General features: G+C 56.9%; 5 protein-coding genes across 5 annotated transcripts; 3 read left to right on the forward strand and 2 right to left on the reverse strand.

Annotated features, from left to right (window-relative positions):
* Positions 1-408: 408 nt before the first annotated feature.
* On the forward strand, positions 409-4,053 carry NST1 (Stress response protein NST1; the record flags this gene model as incomplete). The annotated part of the gene is made up of 1 exon (XM_036641648.1): positions 409-4,053. One exon carries the CDS (start codon positions 409-411, stop codon positions 4,051-4,053), a length of 3,645 nt encoding a protein of 1,214 aa, XP_036493606.1.
* Positions 4,054-5,611: 1,558 nt separating this feature from the next.
* CGCS363_v009800 (uncharacterized protein) lies at positions 5,612-7,153 on the reverse strand (the record flags this gene model as incomplete). The annotated part of the gene is made up of 1 exon (XM_036641649.1): positions 5,612-7,153. The coding sequence occupies one exon, from the start codon at positions 7,151-7,153 to the stop codon at positions 5,612-5,614; it is 1,542 nt and encodes a 513-aa protein (XP_036492609.1).
* A 4,317-nt stretch (positions 7,154-11,470) lies between these two features.
* Positions 11,471-13,206, reverse strand: CGCS363_v009801 (uncharacterized protein; the record flags this gene model as incomplete). The annotated part of the gene is made up of 2 exons (XM_036641650.1): positions 11,471-12,990; positions 13,050-13,206. 2 exons carry the CDS (start codon positions 13,204-13,206, stop codon positions 11,471-11,473), a joined length of 1,677 nt encoding a protein of 558 aa, XP_036492608.1.
* A 7,225-nt stretch (positions 13,207-20,431) lies between these two features.
* On the forward strand, positions 20,432-21,463 carry CGCS363_v009802 (uncharacterized protein; the record flags this gene model as incomplete). The annotated part of the gene is made up of 3 exons (XM_036641651.1): positions 20,432-20,812; positions 20,867-20,930; positions 20,997-21,463. The coding sequence occupies 3 exons, from the start codon at positions 20,432-20,434 to the stop codon at positions 21,461-21,463; spliced, it is 912 nt and encodes a 303-aa protein (XP_036493058.1).
* A 1,298-nt stretch (positions 21,464-22,761) lies between these two features.
* CGCS363_v009803 (uncharacterized protein) lies at positions 22,762-25,024 on the forward strand (the record flags this gene model as incomplete). The annotated part of the gene is made up of 2 exons (XM_036641652.1): positions 22,762-23,360; positions 23,413-25,024. 2 exons carry the CDS (start codon positions 22,762-22,764, stop codon positions 25,022-25,024), a joined length of 2,211 nt encoding a protein of 736 aa, XP_036492610.1.
* Positions 25,025-25,148: the final 124 nt, after the last annotated feature.

The raw sequence follows: 25,148 nt of genomic DNA on the forward strand, positions 1-25,148 counted from the left end.
GGGTACCTTACTGCCATCTGTTGGCTGTCTGTCCCCTTGGCCAGTGCTGTGGCTGCCCCCCGGCCCCATCTCGAATAATATTCGCCTCCACCTGTGAGTCCTGGCCTCATCACCATCTCAGCCCGCTCAGCGCGCTGCATCCCGCCAACCTTTTTTGCGAGCGCACACACAAACGCCGACCCCCAAACCTCACCACACGGCCGCGAGGGAACGACTCGACTCTTTTTGGCTCACCAATATCCTCACCAGACAGTCGATTAGCTTATCTTCATTCAATCCGCCCTCCCCGCGAGTCCGAATCGAACCCACCCCCGAATCCGAGCTGTCTCCCTTCCCGAATCCCTCACCCCTCGCAATCCTCTCTTCTCTATGACATCGACGCTTGTTGCTTCGTAGCAGACTTTCGACATGCCGGCCAACCACCGCCAGCCGGCATCACAGACGCCTGCGTCCCCTAACAGCAAGGCCACCGCGAGATACACGAACAAGGACGGCTCCAAGATCATCACTGTCCCAAAAGGTCCCCCCTCCGCTGAGGCTTCGCAGCCCTCCACCCCGACCTCCTCCGCGAAAGCACCCAGCCTGCAAACGACCGCCAACACCAACGGCGCCGACGCACTTCAACCTGCCATTAATCGCAAGAAGCAGAAGCGTCGCGCAAAGGCTGCTGCGAAAGCTGCCGCTGAGCAGGCCGTCGTCCCCGTCCAAACCCCGAATGGCCGCCCCAGTCATCCACCTGGCCCCCCGGCGCCCAAACTCCAAGCTGCCCAAGATGACGCCGACCAGGATTTCAGCGACGACGACCCCGAGGACCAGCCTTCCTACGACGACCATTCCAACACAAACGGCATCGCATCCGCAAAGTCCAAAAAGAAGAACAAGAAGAAGAAGAAGGCCGGCAAGACCCAGCATCTGCCCGACCCTCAATTCGACAACATATCGCATCCCCCCCACTCTCCATTGGCCCCGCGTGGCAATGGGATTTCAAAGGACAAGATCTGGAACACCAGCTCTCAGGAGGAGCGCGAACGCATCAAGGAGTTCTGGCTGGGTCTGGGCGAGGATGAGCGCAAGTCGTTGGTAAAGGTTGAGAAGGATGCCGTCCTCAAGAAGATGAAGGAGCAGCAGAAGCACACGTGCAGCTGTACCGTCTGCGGCCGAAAGCGGACCGCTATTGAGGAGGAGCTGGAAGGTCTCTACGACGCTTACTACGAGGAACTCGAAACATTTGCTCACCAGGGCGAAGGCCCCCCACTGCTCGGTAGTCACGGGCGCGAGTTTCCTCTGCGGCCGTCACGGCTGCCGTCAGGCTACTCGGGGCAACCACCATCGCGTGGCCGCATAATCGAGCACGTCGGCGACGATGAGGATGACGAAGAGCCCGAAGATGAGTATAGCGACGACGAGGAGGACCTTGACGACGACGAATATGATAGCGAAGATGAGCCCCCCGAGGACGCTCACGACGCTCACGCTCACGACCACCCTCATGATCGAGATGTGGCAGATTTCTTGACGTTTGGGAACAGCCTGCAAGTCAAGGGTATGAAGCTTCTGGACTCTCTACTCTGCAGATATGGTAACATGGACTTAGGCGGCATACTCACCGTTGCGGATGATCTTCTCAAGAACGACGGCAAGCGCTTCATTGAGATGATGGAGCAGCTCGCCGAGCGTCGCATGGCCCGAGAAGAGGACGCCAAGGAGCACTTTGCTCGTGGCTATGCTCATCCCACTAACGGCTCATACTCGAATCATAATCATCCTCCTCCCGAAGACGACTACGACGACGAAGACGAGGAGGAGGATGAGGACTATGATGACAGTCAAGAAGAGGAATACGAGGATGAAGAAGTGAGCTCCTCTCAATACACGTATGACCATAAACACTCGAGTACTGAGCATATTTGTTGTCATCATCAGGACACGATGACCGAGGAGCAGCGCATGGAAGAGGGTCGTCGCATGTTTCAAATATTCGCAGCTCGCATGTTTGAGCAAAGGGTGCTCACAGCGTATCGAGATATGGTCGCGAAGCAACGCCAACAACAACTCATTGCGGAACTCGAGGAGGAGACGCGGCAGGAATCCCAGCGGAAGGCGAAGAAGGCAAAGGAGAACCAGAAGCGCAAAGACAAGGCCGCCCTCAAGAAACAGATGCAGGCCGAGGAGAAGGCGCGAAAGGAGGCCGAGAAAGCTGCGGAAGAGGCTGCCCGACTCGAGGAGCAGAAGAAGAAGGCGGAAGAACAGCGGCTCAAAGCCGAGGAGAAACGCCGCAAAAAGGAAGAGCAGAAGCGCCTCGAGGAGGAGGATCGACTGCGCAAGGAAGCTGAGCGGCTACGACGTGCTCAAGAACAACAAGAGAAACGCGCCGAGGCAGAACGCAAAGCGCGCGAGTTGAAGGAGAAGCAGAAGGCCAAGGAGGCACGCGACAAGGAGTCCCGCGAGCAGAAGGAGAGGGAAGCTCGCGAGCGCAAGGAGAAGCAGGAACAGGCCAAGCGGGATAAGGACCAAAAGGCCAAGGCGGAGCGAGAAGCCAAGGTCGAGAAGGAGGCCAGGGAAAAGCTGAAGCAGGAGGAGAAGGCAGCGCAAAAGGTTGCCGCTGCGGCAGCCGCTGCGGTTACTGCTGCTGATGCTGCCCCTATTCCGATCCCGAACCCGAGCCGGCGGCCATCGCAACATCCCGTGTCGATCCCGACACACCCGTCGAATCCAGCATCCTATGCATCTCCAAAGATACCCGTTGCGACGCCGGCTATTCCCAAGGCGCCAACACCGATCCGCCCGAAGAACGCCATCCAGCCACAGGATGTGAGCATGCCTGGATCGCATGCGTCGCAGTCCAGCTCAACCAGCCAAAATCCATCACCACACCCCGCCACGCCGGGCCACACGAGTCCGGCGCCGATTGGTTCAAGGAAAGGAAGCGTGGCAACGACAACATCACTACCGCATCCTCACTCTGTGTCACCGTCCACCATGAAGGGGCCCATGGGCGCAACACCAGGCCCGTTCGGCATGCCAATGAGCATGCCGCCACCCGGCTTTGGAGGACCACCCCCAGGGTTAGGAAACCGGATGCACGAGCCGATCTTTGGACCCCCCGGTATTCCTGGCTTCGGAAGGCCGCCCCCGGGCATGATGCCCGGCCCACCCGGCCTCAACGGGCCGGCCGGACGAGGTTTCATGCCACACCCGCCGCCGGGCTTCGGCGCACCCATGGGCGATCCACTGCACGGAATGGGCTCGGCCCCAGTGTCACATTCTCGCCAGGCATCGGGAAGCTTTACAGAAGCATCTTCTCCGGCGCCGTCGCAGCCCATCGGGAGACCAGCGCCCATCGGCCGACCCGGCAGCGTGGTGCAAGGACAGCGAGACGACCAGGACGACTTTGCCAATCAGCACCTCGGCAGCAGCGCGCTGTTGGACGAGTTCGACGACCCGAACCTAAACCCGCTCTCTGCGCCTTTCAACGCCATGGGAAGAGCGCGCCAACAACCCCCTCGGCCGGCGTTCCCGAGCATCCCCTTTGGCATGGACAATGCATTCCACAACATGAACAACGTCTGGGGCCCGTCACCCATGAACTTCGCCCCTCCACCGCCCGGACTAGGAAATCCCACCTGGGGCAGCCCGATGATGCAGCCGATGCCGTCCCTGGGTCAAATACGCACCGCCGGCAACCCGCGATCCGTCACGGTCCGTCTCATGCTCTGCCGAGCCTGCAAGGAGCTCCAGGCACGCAGCGAGGAGTCGGAGTCCTTCATCGACATATCGGCCGTCAAGTCAGAGGTGGATCATCTGAGCCGCATGGACGTTGTCTCAGAAGACGAACTTCTGGACCTGCTCGAGACGGAGGGCAACGCGCACAACGGTGGCGGCACATTCGAGATCCGCCGAGACGCAAATGGCCCCGGCAAGCACACAGTTCGCTGGGTGCCCGAGTTCAGTGACCTGTCCCAGCCCCAACACAGGGCGGTAGGCGCCCCGGGCGAGATCGGTAGCCCCATCATCGGCGGCGGGTCGTTGGCGTTTCTGTCTAGGGGGCAGTAGGAGCGTCCACCTAGCAGGAACTCGCGGGCGTCCACGGCCGCCGCTGCGGACACCAACCATGCCCCGGGGATTAGGTCTCTGTTCAGGGCCATGCAGTCGGGTCGCTCGCACTTCGGCGCCGATCCAAAGCCCTTTGCGAGTAACCGCGAGTAGTATCGCGTGCACGGGTTCTGGGATGAATGAGACTTGGAATAACCTCAACCCAGTGTTGAGGGTAGCGTTAGGAACATGCATATCAAAGTGATGCAGAGCGTGGATTTGTCATGGAGGAGGAGGGCAGCGGCTGTCGGCCTCGAGCGTCCACGCCGGCCGGCTAATAGAATACCTGGTTCTTTCTGCGCAACAGTTGTCCATGAACGTGAAGCCATCTTCCGATCTTGCTTAACCGTCCTCGTTCCAAACTTGAATATCGCCCCTGACATTCGCAGGCAGAAGAGCCAGCCTTAACCAACACCAGATACGCCCTAGCCATCCGCTCCAACTCGATCCCCGTTCTCAAAAAGAATCTCCATTGCCAAGTATCTCCCCGTCCTACCCATCGTGCCATCCCCTCCGTGTCCCCCCCCTCCCCCCCAATCTCCACACCCCAACCAACACAAGCCACCACCACCACAACCTCCCTCCAACCCTGACTCCGCCCCGCCCCGCGCACATCCGGCGCAATGCACATTTTTTTCCTGCGCGTCCCACTTCGCCCGCACACACACACACACACACACATGCACATGCACCATTCATAAGGCCCCAACCGCTGCTCCCCGACACCACAGAAACAGAAACCCGTTGTCTGAAGCCGGTCGCCCGGCTAGCTCAATCGGTAGAGCGTGAGACTCTTAATCTCAAGGTTGTGGGTTCGACCCCCACGTCGGGCTCAATTCCCGTCAGCGATTGGCATGACATCACAGCGGTGCGTCTGTTTCATTTTTGTCTTTTGCGTGATTGACCTTTTTTTTTTCTGTTGTGCCGGTGTTCGTTGTTCGCGAGCACACTCGTTGTTTTTGGGACTCCGCCCCTATACATAGAGAAGAACATCGTCCAGCCCTTCTAGCTTGGTCCTGATGGCGCCGCTGTTCACCACTGTACATGTTTCATCATCATTCACCCCGCAAGAGAGACACGTACATCACCAAGATAGCACAAAGTAATTCCAGAGTAAATCTAATTGTCTATATGGTATGCTTCGTATCTCATCAAACCCCCTCCCGCCATGAACAATACTCGGTAACAGGCTAGAAGGGGGCCGGGTCTATCAACGAGACACAGTCCGCCGCGGTGGCCGGCTTCGGTGAGTGTGTCTCGTTGGGTATCAAGGTCTAGTCTAGTGGGTGGTCTATGGTTTATAAATAACATCAAAGAAATCGAAAAGACAAAGAGTAGAAGGGGAAAAAAGACAAGTCTATCTTGGCGCGCCGCCCATCAGTCATGAGACATTAGATAATACATGTTTTTCGTCATATGAACAATGAAAGGGGAAAAAAGGGTTCCGGGTTAGGGTAGACTCCCAATCTCCTAAAGAAAAGGGAGGATGTGAGCAACGGAAGCTGCACTGGGACGAGGCTCAGATCCACGCAGGCAACGCTGCGCCGCGGTCCTCGGCGCCACCCCTTTTCTTGAGCCTCAGGTTCTCGAGACTGCGCTTGCCCCAGCTGAGATGGCGCTTCTGCTTCGTCGTCGTCGCCGTCGGAGGAACCTGCAGCAGCGGCCCAGAGGAGCCTTCACTGTCTGCTGTCGGACTGAGGTCACCCATGCTCTGACTCCAGGGCGCGATGGGGTTTTCCTGAATGGGAGGAGAGGGGTAGAGCATAGGGTCGAAAAGCTGCTCGTCCTCAGGGGGCCCGAGAACGACGTTGGCAGACCAGTCGTCCCGCTCGGGGAGGACCATGGGCGTGCCAGGGTGAGGATATTCTAGGGAATCGGGCTCTTCGGGGATGGAGCGCGGTGGCGGGTGGGAGACGGTCGCGTGGTTAACGGGGAAGAGGAAGCGACGCAGGGTGAAGAGGGTCTGCGGGCCGGTCGTAGAAAGTTGTTGCGTGACTTGAAGCTCAGAGTGGCCCTTGGAGGAGAAGGCGCAGGTATGCAGAAGAGGACGGTTTGCGACACCTGGAAACTCAGGGGCGGGGTGCTCTGGGGAGGAGAAGGAGGTCTGACCGAGTGTCCAGGCCGCGTGGAGGATGCGAGGGACGTCAAGGAGGTGCCTGCACTCGAGGAGCTTCTTGAGGTCACCGGAGCTTCTGGGCTGCCAGCGCAGCTGGTTACGAGCCGACTTGTCCCATAGAGTGTGCTTCCACTCGTCCTTCAGACTTCTCTGGCGCAAGAGGTTCTGGACCTGATGATAATAGGTCCACTCCGAGGCGGCGCTGCGCTTGTCAAAGTGGCCTGCGAGGTGGTCGAAGAATGTCTCTGCCGTGGAGGAAGCATCGACGTCGGAGGTTGATTCAAAGACTTCCTTGCAGCCGATGAAGCCGCATGCGAAGACGACCTGCGGGCAAAGGTCCTGTTTTGTGGTGTCTGGCGCGGGACAGTTATCGCCGTGCTCGGATTTAAAATGAGCGATGTATGCCTTTTCAAAGTCGAAGACCATACGGCAGCACGGGTGGGGGCACACCCAGAGGGCGTTTGCGTGATGGAAAGTGAAGAGGTGCTTCTTGAAGTCCGACTTGCGGCCGAAGCCGACGTGGACATCGTAGACGGCGCACATGGGGCACTCTATCGGCTTACGGGCGGCCGACTTTTGAGGGCAGGTCTTGGTGCAGGGAGAGATCTGGGTGCTGTCGAGCCAGTCCGACCCGGAGAGCGAGGGTGTGTTGGGGGAGAGGAGGAAGGCGGGCTCAGAATCCCAGGCTGGGGAGAAGAAGGAGCCAGACATGGAGGCAGCATCATCACAGACGGAGGCCGACGAGGTAGACCAGGGGCCGGATGATGTCAGTGAAGGCGCATTGGAGCCAAAGGTTGTTGTAGAGAGAGCAGAGCTGCGAAGGGGGGGCCGGGCTGGTGCTGATGTTGGGGCTGGAGAGGTGATGTTTCGTAGCGTGTAAGTGAGGCTGTTTGTACCGTAGCGCGCCGAAAGATCGCGAAGGATCTGGATGTCTTCCGCAGACATGTTGGGCTGTGCCGAAAACATCTTGTTGTTGAGTCGAAGCTCAGCTCAGCCGTTGACGAGACTGAAGTCGTTGTTTTATATTGACATGGGTGGATGTGGTGTTTGTCAGTTAGTGTCCAACGTTGACTGGACCAGACGAAGGGATGGATATAACGGGTATGACGAGATCCCGGATCTGATGCGAGAAAGACCGTTGTTATGTAGTGATCGAGTGATCCTGACGGCTGGAATAAACCGGCAAAAAGTACCCAAGAGTGCGTCAGAAAGGGCAGCGAGTCGAGGTTTAGTACCCTCGCCAAGCGACGACGTCAAAGGGCTGGGTCGTCGCGCAGGGCAGCCGAGCCCAGGGACGGCGGGTGCAGCGGTGTGTGGCGAACATTGGGGTAAGGAAGCCGTGGAAATGTTCTGGCGTGTCGTTGGGTGATGGTAGCGCCGCCGCTGTGTGGTTGTGAGTGGTGTTGTGACGCCTCTTTTCGCATTAGCGCGGGCGCAAGACTCAGGACTGAAGAGTGCGCTGCCGGGGTTCACATGGTTGCCTTCCTTGCCCTTCGCGGAAGGCTTCGAGAAGGTGGGCGGCTGGGGAATGGGTGTTCCTTCGTCTTGTCTTGGCCTCCTCCCGTTCGCTGAGAAATGTTCAGGTCGTGGATTCGGGTGAGATGCTTCATCTCACAATGAGCAAATCACGGCCGCAGGCAGCCGGGTCGGCAGGGGGTGGAATGAATCTGCAGCCCATGTCGTGAATTCCCCGGTTTGGCCAGATCTGCGAGTGCGTTGCGCCCTGTTCGTACCTCTAGAGACAGGTCGACAGGAACTCTTGCATACGCCACGGTCCAACCGGCGTCAGCGCGGCTGGGAAAATGGGAAGACACATTGCTGATCCAATCTCGTCTGGTGCGTGGTTGGCGAACCGGATGCCGCAGGGCTCAAGACACATGCATTTCTCCCTTGCACGTCTCTCGTCATGCCCGGATGACGGTCCCTCCTGTCTGACTGCAATGACTGGTGGGGGAAGCCTGGGATGGAGGCTGTGCAGCCCAGCTAGCAAAAGCCAAGACTCGTTAGCCGGCTTCTAGAAGGGCGCTAGAACAAAGGATGCAGCAGCTGGGTGGAGGAGCGTATGACGACGTCGGGGGGGCTATTGGGCCAGGAGGTGCGCGTCCCTGCTGTCGTAAGGGCCTTTTGGTAACTCGTAAGGACACTGGGAGCGGTCTAGCTAGGCTTCCTTTTTTGTGTAAGTGGGAGTGATTGGGAATGGATGATTTGGGATCTGGATGTGGTTCGTCGTGTGGGTGTCTTTCGAGTCTCGCGCCGGCCGGGGCCGAGTCGGGCGAGAGAAGAGGGTCCAGCTCCAGTCCCCAGGATGAGCGTCCTTGGTGGACTCGGTCAGGTTGCGTGTGTGTCGCTCTCCCGCGCATCTTCTTTGTCTGTCCTAGGTAGTCTGGTAGTCAAGCTACAGGCCAGGATTAGCGGCTGGCGATTTGCGACCTTCTTCTTTGTCCGCGGCTGAGCGGGAAGGGAAGATCTGGAGAAGCGTGAGGGAGACGATGATCCGAGGCGCGAAGAAGGTGTAGGTTCTCCGTGGCATCAAGTCAGGTCACGCGACGACGGCCAGAAAGAGCCGGAGGGGTTGGAGGCCGGGTGCCGGTTGTTTGAGAGGTCCAGTTTGGCTAAGGCGAGGTGACCGTTGAAAGAGGGCGACTACTTCTGCGCTGTTGACGTTGGATGCCACCGCATCGGTGGATGGCACGATGCAAGAATGTTCCTGCTTTCCCATGTCAGGCAGGAGCCACAGCTTCGAGGGCGCCTTCTAGCTGGAGGTAAGGTTAGGTGGTGCAGGTAGGTAGCGACGATGGAACAAAGTGGAAAAACACGGTCCGCCACAAGAACCCCTCCCCAGGCGCAAGCCTCAAACGTCCACCAGAAGGGGCAGCTGCCAGCTTCTTCGACTTTGCAGGAAAGCTCGACGAAATGCCTGCCTTTCCGAGCTTAATCAGAGTAGAATGAGCCAACGCCGCATGCCTCAGTCGCCACCACTCTTTCCAGCCTCACCAACGGCGGCGTCGCCGCCACAAACACCAACCATGCACTTACACATTGACACGCTCTCTTCGTGTCTGTCTCTCTCTGCCAATGGAGGGCATCTATCTCGGTGCATCGCAGGGCTGGGTTATGTGCGGGGACTAGGTTCCCAGGCAAGCTATCCGTAACGCAGGTACGAATAACACAGAGCACTGAAGGACGGGGATCGGTGTTTGAGGGGTCCAGTCCTGGTGTTCTGTGGGGCGTTTGCCGGCTGCTGGGATGCGCTGACGTGCTACAGATAGAGATGGACGCCCTGGAGAGAATCCCCATCACCCATCACCCATCACCCATCACCCATCCCCCGGGGCACCCTCCGTCTCCCGATTTCCCGGCGTCCACCATCCCGTCATCTTCCATGCTCCTCCTCCTCCCCACAGAAGCCGTCCGGCAAACCCAGGTGTAATGTGAAGTCCGACACTCCCCCATCCTCCCCCGTCGTCCGCCCTCCTGCTCCACTCCCAAACCATCACCACCAGAGTCCATGTTCCTCTAAGCTGGCAGGCATCATTAACAACAACAACAACAACAACGTATTCCTCCCACATCCGACAGAAAAACCACCTCACCTCACCCCAGCAACACCAAGAAAACTTTAACACCGCTTAAGCGGAGCATTCTCGTCTCATCGCCCTGTTCCAACGTAACGCGGGTACACCCGAACTCGGTGATCCTCCCCCATCCATCCCCCAAGGCCCAAGTCATGCACCCGGTCCTGAGCCAATCTCTCCCCATGCCATTTCTTAATCGCGTACCATCACCCAGCACCCTTCCCCCGTCACCTCGCACTTCGACACGCCAAACGGGATGCCCGTCAAGATATGAGCCGCTCTTCCCACCGAAGAAAAAAAGATGAAACGATGCACCCCCCCATGCCTCGTAGAGATAACAGTCAAAACGCTCCCTCCTCCTCCTCCTACCTGCCCCCCTGCATCCTTCAACATCCTACCTGCACCTGCAGCGTCAGTCAGCCCGATCTTCGGATTTCCAACGCATCACACAGTCGCAACTTCAGGGCTTTAATTGACTTCATCCGATGCCGTCCCTTCCTCTCTTACAAGACCGAGTCCGCTTCACAACGCACGATATCCGCAGCGCCCAAGTTTCCGCTTACCTCACATACCGCGTACTTACACCACCCCCTTCCCTTTCCCTTGCCCATCCGCCGCCATCTTCCCCCTCGTCCTTTCCCTCCCGCACTCCGGGGCCGGGGGTGCCACGTGGTGTCACTGCCGTCGCAGACGAGATCCCTCAACCTCCTTCGAGTGCCCCGTCCAGGGACCTGGCTCCTGTAACCATGCCACCCTCCCACATGACTCGATTGCCTCACCTTACCTGCTCACTCTTTTGCCCTTCATGACATTCGTCTTGTCCTGGCTGCGATGCGGACTGAGTCGGTTTGTTTAGACGAGATGCTGCTGGACGCGCGGCGTCCGTTCTCGATGCAGAAATAGACGCTGTAAACATCGGACCGTTTTTGCCAGATTATCTCAACTTGTAGCCTCTGCGGCGTAAGGCGTGAATTGAGTTTCCGTGGATCGACTTCCACGGGTGAATCTCCCTCCATCATCGTGCGCCGTTATTAGAACGTCTCATGTGCTCGCCCTGCAAACATGCGGCATTATCTGCCCACCTGTGTCATGTGTAAAGAGACATCCGTTCCGAATATCGTCGTCACTTATCACCGCTGCAGTCATTAGTTTTTCAAACAATGCTCGTTCAAACATGCGGTTCAATGTAAATGTAAATGGCTTCATTTGTGAAGAAAATAGATCGATTCCAGCCACGCCTTGTGGGTATAATGTGCAACATGGCATACACTTTCCCTTGATGCTACCGTGAATCCTTGCCCTCCCCTACCCGTTCCGCCTGCGTCCATGCTTCCTCCATTTCGTCCCGTCTCTCTAAAAAGAGCTCGACCGCGTTTTATGTGCTCTTGTCGCTCGTAATAGAGGTCGTCCTGGATGACCTAGTTCCCAGAGATTCGTCGTAATGTACAGTCCTCCTCTTTCGCCCGTCCCTCGTCATCCAAGATAGTAGTAGCTTTAGTTAAAAAGGAAATAACGGCGGTCGACTGTTATTGGGTATATAGTCTTGCTGGAAACGCCAAAGAAGAAAATGTCCAAAAAAGAAAAAACATCTCGTGCGCGAGATGAAGCTGTGATTTGCGTAGTCATACAGTGTTGTTGATACATGGTAGGTGAGCTTGCTGGCGGTGATCGATCGGCCTCGAGGCTCTCAGTAGGCCTGTCCCGGCGGAAAGAATCCATCAGGATTGCCTGACATGGAAGGGCTTGTCAGGTTTGCGTGAGGCACGTAAGACGACGAAAAGTCCGTCATCATTCCCGGATCCTGCATCTCCACGTCTTGTTCGGGCGTGCCCCCGGCCATGCTCCGTAAACTCTGCATGTCGTCCGCAATGATGCCGCTGTGATGCATGTTGCTGTTGTTACCAAATTGTTGGCTTGCACCGTTCGGGTCGAACATCTGTGCCTCGGGCATTGTATGGAAGAAATGTCCGAGCGTGCTGTGATTCTGTCCGTTACTCTGGTGGCTCTGACTGTGGTGGCTTGATTGTGAGGAATGCGATAGACGTGTCTGGCTGGCCATCGCACTCGACGTCTGCATTTGCTGGTGAGGATGGTGGAGCTGCGGAGGCCGCACTACCCGCTGCTGTCTCGGCACATAGACTCTTCGCTGAGAAGCCATGTAAGCAGCCAGCTGAGGGTTTGCTCCGCGCGAGATCTTGAAAGAGAAGGGGTCGGCCGGCTCGGGGGGTGCCATGCTTTGCTGCCTGGATCGGTGACCGGACATGTGCATTGTGCACGTGTCGGCGACGGGAGTGATGAAGTCCTCGCGGAATTTGCCAATGCTGCTGGCGTCAGTACCAAGAAGGAAAGCATACTGGATGAGGAGCTTGAGATCGCCAATGTGCCGGCATTCCAGTCTCTTCCTCAAGATTCCAGACGTCTGGGGGTTCCACTGCAGCGACGTTCTCGATGCTTCGTTCCACATCGACTCGTTCCATGCAGATTGCACCTGGCTCTGGCGCAGAAGATTGCGTATCCTTGCCGAATACGACCACTCGCCGCTGTTGGTACCTTCGTCGAAGTGCTTCACCACGTGGCTGACGTATTCCTTGAAGGTTGAGCTGGCGTCGGAATCTCCCTGGGCCTCGAACACCTGCAGACAATTGTCGAAGCCACATGCAAACACGACCTGCGGGCAGAGGTTGACCTTGGCTTCGTCGAGAGACATTCTGGAACCACCATGGGCTTGCTTCAAGTGCGTCTTGTAGGCACCTTGCCAATCGAACACCATCTGGCAGCCGCGGTGACGACAGAACCATTGCGCGTTGACGTTGTGGAAGTCTTCGATATGCCGCTTCAGATCGTTTTTCCTTGTGCAGGTCTTGGTAATGTCTTCCTCTTTACAGAAGCCGCACATGAAAGCCCCCTTCTGCTTGGATGCACTTGAGGTGCTTGATGCTGCTTCAGGAGTCGACGAGTCCCACGACTGTTGCTCTTGAGTCTGCGCCGCCTGCTGCGCCGCCTGGGCTTGAGCGGCAGCAGAAGCGCTGCTGCTCTGGCTGCGTCTCCCCAGGATTTTGGAAGTGCCCCGGGAAACATTCGACATGATACTCCCGGTAATGGAAGACGTGTCGGAAAAGGTGCGTATGCTTTGCGTGTCCCATACGCTGGACTCGTCTGACAGGATGGACGACTGTGTAGATGAAATGATAGAGGCGCCATCGGAAGCTGAATTGCAATTAGTTGGACGTCGGGAAAGAAAACCAAAAGAAAAATGATAAACCCACGAGTGGTAGTAGTCTCCTGAATCAGGCGACTCAATTCGTCGGCACCATATCTGGTGAGAAGGTGCTTGATCAATTGCCCGTCAAGGACCCTTTGCGTGGGCGACACGTTCGCGGACTGCTGGGAGCCGTCGGCCCCGGGCCAACCATTTGAGGCCATGGTCCCGGCTGTCGAGTTCTCTCGGTCTCGGGATGGTAAAAGTCGAATTCAATTCCAACAGAAATATCGGGCTGGTTGCAGGTCTTTGTACGGATGACTGAGCGATTTACTCAGCGTGATGCGGTATTTTGCGATGGGATGGAATTGCGAGAAATAAAGAAGAAAGGAAAGGAGTGTATCGCAGTCAGGATGGGGAAAAGTGCGGGAGGTGGAGGCAAGATTTCCAGGCGGCCGGGGCCTGGGATCTAGCGCTGTGCGCGACGCGGAAACGAGAAAAGAGTATGAAAGGATGGGCAAGTTCGATAAGGGGAGGGCGATGCTGCAGCTAAGTATCGGTGGCAGCGATGGAATGCCTCCGACCGACAAGGCCAGGCTGGCTTGGGTTTGGGGTCCAGAGCAGGGTTCACTCTATCAGAAGAGCCGTGGGACGTGGCTTGCGGTGCTCGACTGTTGGACCTGCATCCAACTTGACGTGATCCGACACGGGATCTTCGCTAGTGCGGGCGTGGCAAGAGGAACAGCAGTGAAGAAGCCTTGTAAGGAGTCAGGAGAAACGTCGATGTGATGAACGGCGTCTATGTGGAGAGCAGATATGCTTCTGTTATGTCTGTCCGTGTCCTGTCGAATAAGGTACTGGTGCACCAAGAGGCTGGTTTTGCTAGCCGTCTGGCGGGCGGTCTCTCGTGGCTCGTCGCGGGTTTGGGCCCGAGAAATCGGACGGGATGATGAAGGAAGCGGGAAGGCAGCGGCTGGATATATGTCGGCGTGGTGTTTATCTGACGGTAGTGAGGCAAGAGGATCTCGGCAGTTGAACAGCTTTATTTCTCCTCTTCGATGCGAGGGTGGTGGTGCTCCTCGTCGTCGTCGTCGTCTCCTCTTGACAGCCCCGTCGTCGCAAGTCGAGAAAAAGGTTGACAAGTGAGAGAAGGTGAAGGAAAGGATAATGTGTGAGGGGAGTCTCAGAGGAAAGAGAAAGAAGCTGAGGTGATTTGCAATTGAGGGGAATTCACACCTGGTCCCCTGGTAGGGTACTCTCCAGAAGTACACACCTACACTTGCACTCTTCAATCTCGCTGTCTCGGCCGGTCTGTTTAGTCTGTCCTCCCCTGACAGCCTGGCTTGCCTGGGTTCAGACGGTCTTGGATTGGGATGGGCTGCGCCAAAATGAGAGAGAACCAGTGCTCATCCCGGGAGAAGCAGCCACTGGACACTGTTCCCTCGTGGCTGTCTCTCTCTCTGTGTCTCTCTCCTTTGGTTTCTCAGGCTCGCTCTCAGACCAAAGACTAATCCGCAGACCCGACCCCCGAACCCTTCAACTGAGATGGGTGCTGTGGGAAAATCAATACAGTCCGATGTCCGATGTGCCGAACATCGTTCCCATCGTGCTACGATGTAGAGATTGGGAGGAGAGCCGGGGGTCGCAACGGGGTCACATCCATGATCGAGTGGACTTTGAAGACTGGGAGAGGGTGGTAGCAAGTGCCAGCCCGAGGGAATCCCAGACGGGCAGCCCGGCGAGTTTCGACGTCTTGGTAGCATTGGCGTGCGATAACGAGACGAGTTTAGTGGGCGACGCCACCACTAGGCGTCCGAGGATGGCCCAGAGATAAAGGCAAAAGGAAACAGAAATAGGCACGCTGCCCTTTCGGGTTAAGGCACGACAGCTGCTGCCAGGCTTGGGACAGTCTGTGGCCGGCGAAGGGCCAAGGGTGGGAGCGAGAGATGTGATTGATTGTAGTGGTGGTAATGGTGGTAATGGTGGTAATGGTGGTGGTGGTGGTGGTGGTCGATGCAGGAGAGCTGCGAGGGACCCCTGGAAGACGGGCACAGGCACCCCTCTCGGTCGGTTCGTTCCATCCGTGGAAAGACAGACGGCCGGCCGGTGGCATTGGGACCCGTCAGTTGATGCTGTGGAAGGGATCTGATATCAATGGATGCCAAGATCAGTTCCGTGTCGATGACCCGGGGCCGTGTGTGCTGTGCCCTGCCCGTTCTGACCCCGGACGGATGATGCCTCGAGATAGATACAGTTGGCAGCATCTGCCAGCCATGATGATAACAGGTGCAGGGCAGGCTCTGTGGCTCCGTCCGGGCCTCTTAACCGGGATCGACGAGATAGGCAGGCCTCATCTGTCAGCAGCGTTGAATCCAGAAGGAATGGGAACAGGAACGAGCTCCGTTCAGCGTCCCAATCAGCGAGGTGGTATTTCCCGTGGAGAGAAGGGGATGCCGGGAGATGCGGGACCCGTCAACAAGGACTCGTGGTCGACCGTCATCGCCGCAGGACCCTGGAGCCTGGACAAGAGCAGGCAGGGCTGGTTTGGACTGAGGGGGGCAGAGGAGGACAGCCCGGCCAGCCATCCAGCCATCGAGTCCGCGCGTGGTGTCTCTCTGGTGCGGCGAATGCCTAGTGGGCAAACACGTGAAGGTGGTGGAACAAGGACAGGAACAGGGCGGTCAGCCATTTGCGTGGAAGATCGGCAGCACAAATCGATGGGTGTTTTTTATGTGAAGCTGGCGAGGCATGGCCAATGCCGGGTTGGGCATCGCGTGGTGTTGGCTTCTTGCGTGATTTGGGGCGGATTGCGTCAGTTGGATCCGATTTGCACTGCACAGTCCAGACTGGCGGTAAATGCATGTGCGTCTCTTGCATCGTCGTCGTCGTCGTCGTCGTGTTTTCCTTTAGGACTGATGATGGCCAAAACGAAGTCGACGACAGAGGCAAGGGCGAGTTGCGATGGGCGGGTTTTTGGCTTCATGCGGTGTCACGGAAATGATTGAAGTGAAGCTTGATCAGTGGAGGGAATTATTGGGGAAAGCGTGGGGGGAACCTGGCAAGAACGAGGCAGGGGGGCGCCTTCCTTCTTCTTGCTGGTAGTGGTGGTGTTGGTGGTGGTGGTGGTGGTGGTCGGTACCTCATCCCGACGACGCTGCAGCGCCGTTGGGGGTTGCCTTCCTCAGGTAGGTACATGTGCTGGCGGGAGTTGGGGGCTTAGGTTCACGGGCAGTGAGCGCTCGTACACCTACCTTCCCTGCAGCGAGTTCAACTGCCCGGGCAGCCGTACAAGTACCTCTCAGTGACCAGAGCGAGCGACCTGCTTCAGGCTTGGCAGGTTCCCTCCGACTTGCAAGTTGCGTCGTTGCTTCAGGGAAAGTGCTCGAGTCCAGCGTCCAGCGACTTCCTTCCTTCGTGCCTTCCCACAAGTAATCAACAACAAGACAAAACCACTTAAAAACCATCACGTGACCCGTCAAGTACGTACCTTTTATTTGGCAAGGCAGTCACCCACTCACCCAGGGCCCTAGTCGCTCCTCACCGAAAACCCGAAGGCACCTGCTTCTTCCCCGAACCTCATTAGCGACAATCGCAGCACTGCCACTGCCTCTCGTCTCTCTCGTCTCTCGTCTATTCGATATCCGTCTGGTGCCCCCAAACTCAAATCGTGGTGCCCTCATCTCTGCTCCCACGATGCTCCCAGGAAACACTGCAATTGCGAAACGAATGCAGCCTTGGGTTGACATTGGCTGCCATTCCCCGGCCCAATTCCCGGCTACCACAAGAAACAGAAGTCAGTCTCCCGCCAGAAACTCTACTTTCTTCAACATCCAGATGCATCAATTCACCCGACTGGATCCAAGCCGCCGCAGCCCAGGTATCCAGAGGGGTGGACCCTTGTTTTCTTTCCCACCTCCCGCGAACACCTGCTCCCACTTCCACCGCCCTCCCGGCCCCTCACCTTCTGCGGTACTATCCAGCAAGTAAGGTTCGGATCTATTCCATTTCCCTGGAACACCTTCACTTACCTCAGGTTGACTATGGTGTGCACCTTACTTGCTGTTTAATACGCCGTAATACCACGCTGCATATGGCACGGATACACACCACCTCGTCTATCCATCAGACAAACACCACTTTGCAACCATCAGCACTGCGTTTCACTTTCAAGCCTGCTGCAGCCTAATCAACTTGACCACATCTCCTCGACATCACAGGACATGCCTCGAGAGAGCCGGAAGATTGCCCTGCTGCAGGGGGTGCTTCACCTCCCTGCACTTTTCTCTCTCATCCCAGCGACTCTGATAACTGCCCTCAGCAAATCACCTTCACCAACACAGGCACACACCACTTGCAGTCATTCAGACTACTGTCCATCTGTACTGCGTACACCTTCCACGGCTGCAGAGTGCAAGCCACTCAGACCCCGAAACTCCGAATCGCCATTACTGGCCACTGAAGAATGCTTCCAGAAACCAGCAGTCAGCTTCCATCAGCTCCAATTTGGCCAGCCCTCCAATCTCCATCTCAATCACCACCAAGCCAGCTCATCACCACTTCCGCTTGCGACTAGCTCCTAATCCTACCCGTTTTCTCGAACCACGGGAAAGGGAAAAAGAAACGCGGCAATTGCCTTTCCTTCATTCCAACCAGCCCATGACGCAACCTCCCACCAAAAACGTTTCCTTCTCCCACGCGTTGATATCGCGCCCACTCTCGTTCGCGTCCGCCGTCCTCTAACCCTCTCAACCTGCCGCCATCGTGTCTTACACTGAGCAATTACACATTCTTTTCCCGCCGGCACTGGAACCTGTCCGGGACTAGGGCCACTGCACGCGGGCCCACCATTGGCCGGCCGGGTGGACCCCCGTTCGATAGCACGGTGCCGTCTCTGATCCCACGACACATGTGAATGACAAAACCCCGATGTGCCGTCGAACTCTCACATAGTGCTCCCTCGAAACACCGGATACGACCACTGCAGCGTCTCCAGCTACAATGGCGGTCAATCTATCCATGAGAAGCAGATTTTTTTACCTGACGGGTCTGGTTCTCGCTCATTCCGACATGCACTCATGTCCAGAAGCAAGAAACAATTTCTGGACTCGGCCCCCAATGGCAAACTCTGCCACATGCACTGCATTGCTCTGCTCTGCTCTGCGCCGCTGCTGCGCAACGCGGTGATTCGTGCAACCAATATGCAAGCGGCTAAACGCATCTTGACTTCAGCTGCAACGATCCTGCTCGTCAGCTGTCACCCGCCGCGCTGCTCATTCGCGATGGCGGACGCGTGTTATCCTGTCAACCTGTCAATTCCTCTCGTATGTCTGCAATGGTTGCGTCAGGCTTACGCCGCACTTACTCCAGTGCCAACCGCCCCTTCAGCTTGATCCGATGGAGACGATCTGTTACAAGTTGTATAGATCCGCTTGTCCAAATTCCCATCCATTTCTTTTGCTTTTCCGATATTCCCACTTCACCGGTAGCGCCGTTTGAAGCCGATGTCAGCTGGGCACAGCCACCGGGACGGTGCGAGAATGAAACATCCAGAGGTACATCTAAATCATTGGCATCGCTGGCATCGCTGCCTTTCGGACAAACTCCGTGAGCCCCGCGACTCGATGTTCGACTTCAAGCGAGTCTCGAGCCTCCAAGAGCCGCAAATCGAGACGGCGTATGCCTCTAAGCAACGGGGCGGGCTTTCGAGAAAGCTTATTCACTCTTGGGATGAGCTAGGCGCGTCTTATTGGGATCGGCAGATGAGTTGACGGGACGGGGCGGGGACTTCCAGTGAAGTCTCAACGCTAACCCTCACCAAACTCACTTCATCGGATGTCGACTATGACTCCCAATTCTTGCCAACCCGAGGCAGCACCCGGGAGACTCATCCGATGCATTTTCCATGGCAGCATCGTTGTCCATGTTTCCGTTGCCTTTTCCATGATGCACAATGGTTGATTCTTCGCTCTTTCCCGCGGCGGACAACAGTCCGAAGCTGTGGCGAAACTGGTCGTTTGAGTACCCGTATCGTGAACTCATAGAATTGTCGAGTTGTGCCGTTGCTTTCTTCCTTGGCCGGAGATGCCGTTGCCGCAAGTGGTGTCGACATCGGCTGATCCCCCGAGTTCTTGGGTTTGGAGCCCCTTTTCACCTGCAAGACACGACGCATGGGATCCAAAGAGATGATTCCGACGCGACGCTCCATCTAGGAGGGCATGCTAGTTTTAAACACTATACGGCGGTGCCGAGAGAGCCGTTTGCCTCTGGCGATGGGCAGCTGTCATCTTTCCAGCTCTGTCATGCTATCAAGGCCGATGGCATGTCAAGCTGTTGCCCTTCTTCTGATCCGTCCTCGTAGTGTTGCTGCTCTTTCGGACTACGAATAACGCTGGCCTGTGGCTTCTCTTCACTTGAATTCATGGCGGTGACGAGGAGCAAGTCACTCCTTACGCCCAATATCGGTGTTGAAGCCGTCGATGGCCGCCATCGATTCACCTTACCCAGCCGTTTGCCTTTGGACAGACCATGGAGCGTGCGCATGTGAAGACAGATGCCACGCCCGACGAGGGAGGCGAAATATCAAGCAATATTGACGTGCCTGAACCATCATCGCGCACTCATTCACATCGAAACACCACTACTAATCCAAGGTACTGTTACGACACACGACAGGTGTGGTACGTCGATGCCAAGTTTCCCTCATCCTTCTCGTTCCTTTGCAGTGTACAGGACTGTGCACTTATCAGATGACACTCTTCCCGCATAACGACTTCATCATGGTGTCAATCTGATCTTGATCAACCGTTACGCCGGACGTTCGTTGTTTCCACCATGATCTCAGCCAGTGTTACAAGAAGCTGCGTCGAGAAATAGCTAAGCTGGTGCTATCCAGCCACACAAACCTCCCTACCAACACATTCATTCAACCTCCCAACGACACCCGCCCAAGAGCATGCCATTACCTCACCCAGCATCAGACGCTTAAGCGGAAAAAAGGATTCACGCATCCGTGCCCCAAGAAAAGGCCAGATGCAAGGACCCCATCTTGACACTTCCAAATCGGCTAAATCCGTCTCAAGTTTGGGGGATCCGACACACAGCACACCCATCCCGGCCCGAACCACCGAATGATCAAGTAACCGGAAACTTGCCGACCACCGAGACGGACAAGTGTGCGCATCATGCTGGGGGCAGGGAGAGGGAAGGAAAGCATGGACACAGCTGTCCCCGCATATCCAACCGGCGCGGCAGAATATCCGGCTTCATGTGTCCTCAGCTTTGTCAAACACCGCCGCCGTTGCGGCAAACGACGCCACATGCAGTCAATGCAAACGCAAAGCTAAAGCCAATGCTCCAGCTACCTCCCCACGCATCTCTGATGTGGGGAGCTTGGGGTGGCGTCTCAAGATTCCCTACCTCCCATGAAGCAAACATACCCTCACGTCCGCCATGTCGTTCACGCTGAACCCAGACCTCGACCGTCCCAAGGACTCGCTAGACTACTCCGTCTCCCTCCTCGCCGGAAACTCCGCGGCCGCACAATGGCACCACGCCCCAGACGCCAGCGCCTTCGACGACGGCGCGGCGTTCCGCCTCATCCGCGCCGCGGTGACGGAGCAGCACAACGACCCGCAACGGCTGCGGCGAACGGCCGGCGAGGTGGCGGCGCTGCTTCCCGCGGAGCGGTCGGCGGAGGCGCTAGCGTCGCTGTGGGGCCTATTCATCTCGTTGGCGCAGCAGACGCCCTCGAGTAACATAGCGATGCTGGATTTGGTGGTTCTGCTGGACTGTCTAGCGATGTCGCCGAAGACGGCGGCGACGGTGGTGGTGGTGAGTTAGGCCCCGAAGCAAACTGTGGAGGGTGTAAAGCTCATGGCTTGGTAGGACGGGGTTGAGCAGATTAGTCGTTTGCACGGGCTGGATAGGTGTATCAGGGAGTGCATGGTGTGTAAGTGATCTCCCTGCCTCCCCCTCTCTCTCTCATCTCAAAGCCAACGTCTGATTCCTCAAAAAGCGCCATACGTCTCCGACGAAGTCACATCCACCCTCACCCGCTGGATCAACCTCAACGCTTTTGCCGCGCTGCTCTGGTCCTACAACCTCGTCGACGGCCGCGACCACGCGGTGCAGCAGCTGCGCTCGGCCTTCGAGGACCGGCGGTCGTCGGACGTCGGCGACCGCGACGCGGCGGACGCGCGGGTAGTGGCCGCCGCGCAGTGGGCGGTGCACGCGTGCCAGCGGCTGTACCACCTCTCCGTGACGTCGTCAGGGGAAGAAACCAACGGGGCGAAAGCCAAGCGGTGGCGGCCCGGGGCGCGGTTCAAGGGCCGCGCGGGGTTTTCGTTCCAGCGGTGGGAGTTTTGGCAGGCGGCGTTCGAGGAGGCGCACGAGTTTGGGAGCGGCGGGGTGGAGGCGAAGATCGAGGCTGGGGCGGCGAGCGGGATGATGGAGAAGGTTCTGTATGCTGGGTTTGAGGGGTGATGGGGTTAGAAAGGGATGATGGCAGCATATGGAGGGATACTGTAGAGAATACGTAGTTGGGTTCGCGAGTCTTGTGATGCATGGTCTGCATCAAAGTCGTGTGGTGTTGTCTGTCCTAAAGGAAAGGCCAGCATGTTGGGAGTTGTTTCCCGAAGTGTACTCGCACTAGAACTCGAAGCAAGGCTCGGGCCGTGGACCCGAAAGTTCGGACAAGAGGCATGCGATATCAAATGGGGCAAGATGAGCATGACCAGCTTCTCGGCCGTACTACGATGCAACGAGTCACTAGTTCCATTTATATGCGGTGCTACCTATCTGTCGGAGCCCAAAACCGAAAATATTCTGTAAGTATACCCACGCAAGAAGACTCGCCGTGTTGGTTTCGAGAGTCGTGGCTGAGATGCTTTTGGAATCTCATCTTGTGTTCTGCGAGGAACCACAACAGAACTCATTGTAATCGAGGGTATCTTTGAACAAAATTCCAGTCTTCGTGTGGTTTTGAGGAGTTCATACGATGTATGTTCAACTGACTTCGAATGAACAAGAATCAAAGGCTAAACAAAAGATTCAACTCAACATGTATTCCTCCTGCAATAAGTCTGCGTTAGTCTATGCAGGAACAATCATTTGCCAAGAACAATTCTTGTATCTTACACAACGGCTGCCGCAAATCTGCCCATGTCAGCTCGTATGACTTCTACGAATGTTAACTCCCAAGATGTCGAAAATAAACTTGGCATATCGCCGTGTCCGTGTGGAAAGGATCGACGCCAGGAACGCACCCGAACGAATGAGCGAGCTGCACGAGGCAATAACGTCTGCAAAACGTTGCCTCCCGTCGCAATCGCTCTGCCAGCACCTTGCAATTCCCAACACCGAGTGGCTGGCCTCCTCCAGCCCTGTTGGTAACTCCCATCGAATCAACATAATGCTCGGGTGAGCGTCGAATAAGGTTGCAGTACCCGCTCCCCAACGCCAATGTTTCTTTGCTGACAGTTGCGGCTGACTTGCATGCTCGTATACCACACGCCGTGGAACAACGTGGGCCCAGGGCCAACGGCCTTCGCGATGGGCAGCTCCTCTAGGCCCTTGGCATCATGCAGCCTGACCGTGGTGATGTCTTACCAAGGAAAACCGGAAAACCCCCCGCAATGGCTGGCGACAGGCACAAAAACGTGCCGTGACGCCCGCCCTGTCGGTCACGGCTTGGCTGTGCTTCGTTTTTATGAGTTTCCCCCCTAAACACACCGCTCGTTCTGTGTTGATGAAGTTACCTTGCCTCATCGCTTTGGCCTAGCATGTCGCCCGACGACGCGATGGAGATGGGGGGCATTCATCGGCGCCACTCGTTGGAACGCCACGACTCCGACTTCTTTGCGTCGCTTTCCACGATTGGAGTCGACATTACGGACCTGAAACAGAAGCATGAATCCCGCGAGGAGCTTCTCCCGAGACATACCGAGTACATCTTCGCCGCGTCAAGCAGATACCCGCCCACGGAGGCGGAGCAGGGGCCGAAATGGTGGGACAAGGGGTACCTGCTGCAAGATCTGTGGACTTCATCATGGAATATGTACTTCTTCCTGGTGATCGGGTTGGGCTTCGCGATAGGCCACCACGCTTACTACAAATCTCTGGAGAATACGCTGGTCTACAATGACGAGCAATTGACCACACTGCGGTACGGCACTGCCTTGGCCTTTGCTGCGAAGGCGAGCATGGTTGCCGCGGTCTTACTGGCATTCCGGGAGCAGATATGGGCGACGTTCAGCACCAAGTTCTTGAGGGTAACTACACTCAACGACATGTTCGCGGCGCCTGAAACACCGCTGTCACTTCTCAATTTGGAGTTCCTCTGGAAAGCCAAGATAGCCGCTGCGCTGGCCATCTACTGTTGGTAAGTCTTCAAGCTCACTTCCATCATGCAGCTCGCTCACATCTCTCACAAGGATCTCCCCTCTTAGCGTCATCCTCACAACAAGCACGCTCATCGCAATGCCCAGCGTGGAGATCGAGAACACAACCTGCCCAGGCGTCCGCACCCTCAACTTCAGATTCGAGGACACCACTGACTGGCGCAACGGCGGCAAGATCAACGACCTCTACCAGCAGTCCCTCTCCTACTGGAACCAGACGAGCGAGGACAAGAACGACCCCCACTTCTTCGACTACTACACGGCGCCCAGCGACAACGCCAAGGAGTTCATGCAGACCAGCACGTACCTGCAGCGCCCCATCATCGACCAGGAGAACACGTTCGAGGTCTGCGAGCGCGGCTGGAACTGCACCGTCGAGATCCGCTTCGTCGGCCCCGCGTACAACTGCAGCGAGATCCGCCGCGGCGTCAACGGCGAGCTTGGCGGGCCGGGCTTCCTGCAGCAGAGCTCGGGCAAGGCGATGATCCCCTTCGACGTGCGCAGGCTCGCGCCCACGGGAAACTTCACGTACATCGCGCAGACGCTGCACGGGGAGTACGGGTACCCGCAGCTGGACGCGGTCCGCAGCGGCGGGATGCCGGTCATGGAGCCGCCGTACCCGGAGCACCTGGGCGCGTTCCGGACGGAGCCGATCATCTGGATCGGGTACTCTGAGCTGAACGCTAGCTACAACTACACTGAGTTCATGAACACGAGTGCGGAGGTGCGGAATCCATGGGCATTCACCCCGGTGGTCATTGCGTGTGAGCATTTTGAAGCGAATTACACCGCTGAGATAGCCTACAGCGACGGAATGCAGATACCTACGATCAAGAAAATGGAGATGATCGCACCCCTGATCAATACGACGTACATCCCCGAACTAAAAGTCGACGACGGAACGCTGGACGACACCGTCGCCGTCCCGCAGAGCAACTATGTCTATCCTAATGTGACAGCGGCGTATAGACGTACGGCGGGTTACCACTCGATGGGCCTGTACCTCCGGCAGCGGCTGAACGGGACGATCCAAGGAACCGGCCGCGTCCAGCAGTCCAAGGTCATATTCACCAGCCTCACCGATCCGCGTTTCCACCTCGTCAGACCGAATGTAACACAACTCATAGAAGCGTGGTACGGCAATCTTCTAATGTCCATGTTTGCGAGGCCGCGGTTCCAGGCGGTGGTGTGGGCGGCGCAGACGGGCGAACAGACGGGCACGCGCCGCACCGGCACCGGACCCGCGGAGAAGTACTTGTACGACTGTACCCGGTCCCGGCCGGCTGTACGGTATCACTACCGCACGCGCATCCTCGTCAGTGTTTACGGCATCTTGATATTCCTCGGGTTCCTGGGCATCACGGCCGGAACGATTGCGATTCGCAGGAACGGCGGGGTGTCCAGGGGCACTGGGTTCTCCAGCATCGTGGAAGCAACGCGGGGACCGACGCTGGACAGGATGGACTGGGGCGCGGGGAAGGAATATGGACCTGTGAAGATTGGGTACGGGTTGCTCAAGACACGGGATGGCGATTTTAAGAGACCTGATGGGGAGATTTTGGTGAATGATGGGAACGCGATGCCGTCACGTTCAAGGTTTGGATTTGGTTTTGAGGGGGATGTTGATCAGTTGAAGCCGGGATGATGACGTGTCTCGCGTTAGGAGAAGCATAGATGGTCTTTTTATGTGTACGATGGTCAAATATAGGTATGAAATATTAATGCATTAATTTTGTCGAAGTCAACTTTTGTGCAACGGCGTTGATGGG

The sequence above is a fragment of the Colletotrichum siamense genome (assembly GCF_013390195.1).
Source record: "Colletotrichum siamense strain Cg363 chromosome Unknown KSG_Cg363_contig06, whole genome shotgun sequence".
Lineage (NCBI taxonomy): Eukaryota > Fungi > Ascomycota > Sordariomycetes > Glomerellales > Glomerellaceae > Colletotrichum > Colletotrichum siamense.